At 45.2% G+C, this 5,370-nt stretch overlaps 1 protein-coding gene across 1 annotated transcript; it reads left to right on the plus strand.

The window, feature by feature from the left end:
* The first annotated feature begins 3,238 nt into the window (after positions 1-3,238).
* On the plus strand, positions 3,239-4,174 carry LOC144366668 (olfactory receptor 14C36-like). Its single transcript, XM_078021281.1, has one exon. The coding sequence runs from the start codon at positions 3,239-3,241 to the stop codon at positions 4,172-4,174; it is 936 nt and encodes a 311-aa protein (XP_077877407.1).
* The last annotated feature ends 1,196 nt before the right edge of the window (positions 4,175-5,370 follow it).

Genomic DNA, 5,370 nt, shown 5'->3' on the forward strand with positions numbered 1-5,370 from the left:
GAAGAAAAAAAAACATTTAGAGAAGGAGGCAAACATTCCAGGAGAGGAAGTCAAAAGTCAGCATCAGGACACTCCTCCCAGCCAGTCCACCCCAAGTCAGTTTTAATCAAGCTCTCAAAAACTAAAGGGTGGAGAGAAGATTCTGAAGGTTGCAAAAATAAAAATCAGTCCATCACACGTGGGCATCACAATGCATCTGACAGAAGACTTCCCAGCAGAGGGCTTCTAGGGCAGGGACAGTGGGATGAGATGTTCTCATTACTAAAGAAATGAAACTACCCAATGAGAACTCTGCTCCCAGAATGTGCTGTTACTTAGAAATGAGAGATAAAGATATCCCCAGACAAAACTGAGAGGTGTGCCCTTCCATAGGTTTTGGATGCTTTTTAAATACACATTCTACACATTTGGCATCTCAAGTCCCTCTTATAATACTAGGAATAAGGAAGAAAGAAGGAAGGCAGCAGAGGGGGGTGAAAGAAGAAAGGAAGGAAGGAGGAGACACTCTTCATTGAGGATCTCTGGGGACTGTGGAGAAGCATGGTGCACAGCAGGCTAAGGCCCAAATAGCCCCTGTGTCCAGCAGTGCATGAAGGATAAACAAATGTGGCCCCTGTTGAATAGTGTGAATACTATGAGTCATTCATGAAATGAGGTTTTGGCTCTTGCTATGAGAAGTGCATACCCTTGAAAAGAGGATGAAGACCAGCTCACATACTGTAGGACCACAGTCATTAAATACACATAGTAAAATAAATAGGAAAAGAGGAAGATTAGTATTTATCACAGGCTTGAGCAGGAGATAGGAGGAGATCCAGCCTCCCACGGGTGTGGGGCTCTGTCTGCATTGCTGGAGACCTTGGGGAGTCAGGGCCTGGTGCTCGTGCATCACAGTGAATAACCTAAAAGCCATCAGACAGCTCACCCTGCAGGAGTGAATTTATTTGGCAGGAATGTAAAACATATCCAGGTCCATTTAGCTGGTGTCAGGTCTCGAGTGTGAATCCAGCCACAATGGCCCTGGCACTAAACCCTGTCCTCCACACTGTCATGGCCTATTTTTATTCATGGATTTCCAAAGTTCCATTGATATAAGACACTGTGGCATGATCAAATTTCTCAAAGACATGCAAGCAATGAGCTCTGTCACTCTCTCCAATCTGAACATGGCAAATATACAATCTTGTCATTCAGAGAGGGAATGGTGGAGGCCATCGCAGATTAGCAGGCTCAGGGCACAGGCTAGTCATCTGGGCCCCTCAGAATGCAGGACTTGGTCTCTGAGGCACACACAGAAGCTCCAGTGAACTCCCACACGGGGAGGACTGCTGGGTTCCCTGTTCCCACAGTGCCTGATTCCATGATCCCCACACACCTGCACAGGGAAAATATGTCTACTCCTTCAACCCCATGTCCACCCTGCAGTTGACTGGTCTTTCCCCTGTGCTCTGGAGAGCACTGCCTGCCTGAGTCACTGTGAGCTAGCCCCATCATCAGGAGGTGGGTGCTGTGTTCCGAGAGGATCTCTGGGGACTGCAGGGACACACCCACATTTTATATAAAGAGAGCACACCAGCCTGTTTGCACATCCTGAAACTGTGTCTGTGTGCCTCTGGAGATGTCCTGAAAGCCTGTCTGCCCGAAAATGCTTGGAGACCATGTTCCAGCCAGAGATTTGGAGAAGTCAGCAGGGGTGACTGCTTTACTTCAGGAGGAGAACACAGGACCCTCAGAGTGAGTGTTTTATAATTCAACCAATGGCGCAGCTGTAGTGAGGTTGCAAAGAAAGTGATTTTATTAGAAGAATAAGTCAGAACTGTTGTCTTGAAATCATAAGAGAATAGAAGCACGAAGAGTAGTTATCACATGTTTATTGCTATATTTCTAAATCCACAATGGCACAATAAGGGAGAGGAGTGCATTCACAGTTAACAGGAAAGCTACAATGGGGGGATAAGTCTTTCTTTATGCTGTCCCTATGAATTTAAAAGTTTTAGTGTCAAACCACTTTGCTTAATCTTAACTTGAATAATGTACATAGTTGTATATATGTAAATTTTATAAAGAAGATAAAAGACATTAATATAAAGTCAACATCATAACATACAAAAGAAATCACAGTAGACCACAGGAATTTTTTAAAGGAACAATTGATTGATAGAGACAGGTGCATACACGGGCAAATTTCGGAGAATTCTGGAAAAAGTTAGCAAAATACTTGGTCCCCACAGGGACAGCCCGGTTAATGTGACTCGAAACTTGAGCAAGGAAAAATTAGACAGAAAATAGCCATGCCATCACTCTCAGGACTTATTGAGCCAGGGTTGTACCTCAACTGGGGAGTCAACAGTTAATGAACTTCTTACTAGGAAAGGATTGAAATACCTTTGCAATGTTCATGAAAAAAAGGGGGGAAACTAAAAGTAATAGATACTATCTACAAGACCAAGCAAGAACTTACTGCACACAGCAGCTTCCTACAATTCATGGAGATAAGAGCTTGGAGAAGAAGGTTCTGGCAAGCAGCAGAACATGAGGAAAACAGCCAAAGAGAGTGGGTGTGGCAGAGGCTTTCAAAGAGATGGGGTGTGATTGCAGGGGGCTTACTTCACCTCCAGCTGTGACTTCAAATTCAGTTACAGCTTCAACTTTGCTCCAAGCATTCACTGAGTCATAATTTCCAGAATTGAAAGATTTTCATAGAACAACATTGTAAAATCACATATAAATCAGCAGCCTATGGCCTACTCTGCAACTCAGGGCAGTGGCAAGCTTTAGGAATGTGTGGAGACTCTCAATATTCATTTATGCACATAGGGATAGAACAAAATAGAGGCATGTCTCTTGATGACAGGCAGACCATGCTGGAGGGCACTGAGCCCATCCTTGCTGGGTGTCCACGTCCACCCAAATGTGCTGGTCAGCTCCTAATGACACTTTCGTGGAACTGTGACCATACTCTAACACAGGGATTTCAGATGCACTGGGTACTCAGTCTTCACTGAGACAATGACTCGGTGCTGGGTGTTACAGAAGACAGGGAACCTCCTGAGCACTGAGTTCAATCTACTCGGAAGTGGTGAAGCCAATCAGGAGGCCAGTAATGGACGTCCCTCTATGCACAGATTACCTAACCCAGCAGTAAACACTTGGAGGAAGAACATCTGAGATGGTTGTTGACTTCTGTATGCCCCTTGTCTTTTTTCCTCTGCCTCCCAGTCGACAGCATCTCCACAAGATGGCCAACTCCACCATGGTGACCGAGTTTCTCCTCATGGGCTTTGCTGAAGGCTGGAAACTAAGGTTCCTCTACTCCATGTTATTCTTACTCATGTACCTGGCCACCCTCGTAGGGAACCTTCTCATCGTCACCGTCACCACTGCTGACCAGAACCTGCACACACCCATGTACTTCTTCCTCAGAAACCTGTCCGTCTTGGACATGTGCTATATTTCCGTCACCGTCCCCACTGCCTGTGTCAACTCTCTCACTGGACACAGGGCCATTTCAGTGGCTGGATGTGGAACACAGATCTTCCTAGTCATTTTTTGTGCCTTTGTGGAGATTCTGTTTCTCACCCTCATGGCCTGGGACCGCTGTGTGGCCATCTGCCAGCCCCTCCATTATTCAACTATCATAAACCTCCAATTCTGTGTCCGTCTGACCCTGGCTTCCCTGCTTAGTGGCCTGGTCTATGCAGGTGCACACACTGGAAACACATTACAGCTGAACTTCTGTGGCTCTAACGAGGTCCCTCAGTTCTTCTGTGATGTCCCCTCACTGCTGAGGCTCTCTTGCTCTGACACATCCAGCAATGAGCTCTCCATTCTCATCTCCGCTGTGGTGGTCTGTGGAGGCTGCTTTGTTTTCATTGCCATGTCCTATGTGCGCATATTTTCTACTGTGCTCAGGTTCCCCACACAGGAGCAGGGGAAGGCTTTCTCCACCTGCATCCCCCACATCCTCGTGGTGACCGTCTTCCTCAGTTCTATCTCTTACGTGTGTCTACAACCATCAGTGACCTCTGAGGGGACTCAGGACATTGGTCCTTCTGTGTTTTACACTATAGTTCCTCCCCTCTTGAACCCTGTCATCTACAGTCTCAGAAACAAACAGGTTAAGGAAGCTGTGCAGAAAGTCATATTGAGAAGGGTTTATTCCAGAAAAAAATAAAGATATTTAAAATGGTAATTCTCATTTTACCCAATGTCTTAGAAACTTTAAGAAAGCATTTCTTGTCTGCATTTTACATATTAGACCTCCTGCCACAGTACCATTCCCTTGAGGCCTATAGACTCAAGTGTTTCCAGGAAATGCTCAGCATTTCATTTACAATTTCTATTCTCCTTCCCCACATTTTAAAAAATTTCAGCAAATCTTTAATATGTATGTTTCTTAAAATTTGGATAAAATGCTAAAGACTAGATGATTTCTTGATCTTATCTTTAGCAATATCAATGCTAATAATGCAGTGAAGAAGACCTTAACAAATTATATGTGATCCAGGCTGCAGGCATAGAGCAACTTGGATGAGGAGGAGGATGCCTGTCTGTAGGGATTTTGACTGTGGAAATATACAGGGAAGCATTCCCCTGGTGAGCAAACTCCCACGGGTAACAGGCACCTGGTTTCAACCCTTAGAATGCCCTGCAATCTCTCTTACGATCTAGTCAAATAGCTAATATGTGTGCCAAGTCTAGCTGGTATGGCAATGACTTGAGAAGCCTCTGTGTTAGAGCCTCACCAAGCCTCAACCTTGATTGCAGGCACATAGCTCCTGGGAATAAAGGAACTTGCTTGCTTGATAACTACAATGTTTCACCAAGCTCTGCTGCTCCTGGATCTGCTGCTTAACAGTAACTTCAGACAATGGACTTTCTGGAGAGCTGCACAAAGCCCCTAACATTGCATATTGTAACTGAAATGTAACTGCAGAATGACTAACTTTACTGATACTCTAAACAATTAGGAGGTTATGGTACTAATGACCCAATGTAACCTATTAGTATGAATAAAAATAACTCCTCAGACAAACAGCCACTCTGCCATCTTCCCTGCATCTGCACCTTGTCTCTGTCTCCTCTTTATTATTATTTCTTACATCTGTCATTTCAGAACAGCCTCACAGGAAAAACATGTGCTGTCCACCCTCCCCACAGACTCCTACACAGGCACCCAGACCTGTACCAGGGTGAGTGCACGATGGGCAAGGACACTGCCAGAACTCACAGGATCTGTGGGACAGCAGCACTTAATTGAAATGTGGGACATCACCATATCTCTGAATCAGGGGGATACACAGGAGGCCAATGGTCAGGAAATGTGAGCTCAGGGCCATGTCACAGTGGGTCTAATGCCCCTGAATCAGT

Source organism: Ictidomys tridecemlineatus, chromosome 1, assembly GCF_052094955.1.
Source record: "Ictidomys tridecemlineatus isolate mIctTri1 chromosome 1, mIctTri1.hap1, whole genome shotgun sequence".
Taxonomy (NCBI): domain Eukaryota; kingdom Metazoa; phylum Chordata; class Mammalia; order Rodentia; family Sciuridae; genus Ictidomys; species Ictidomys tridecemlineatus.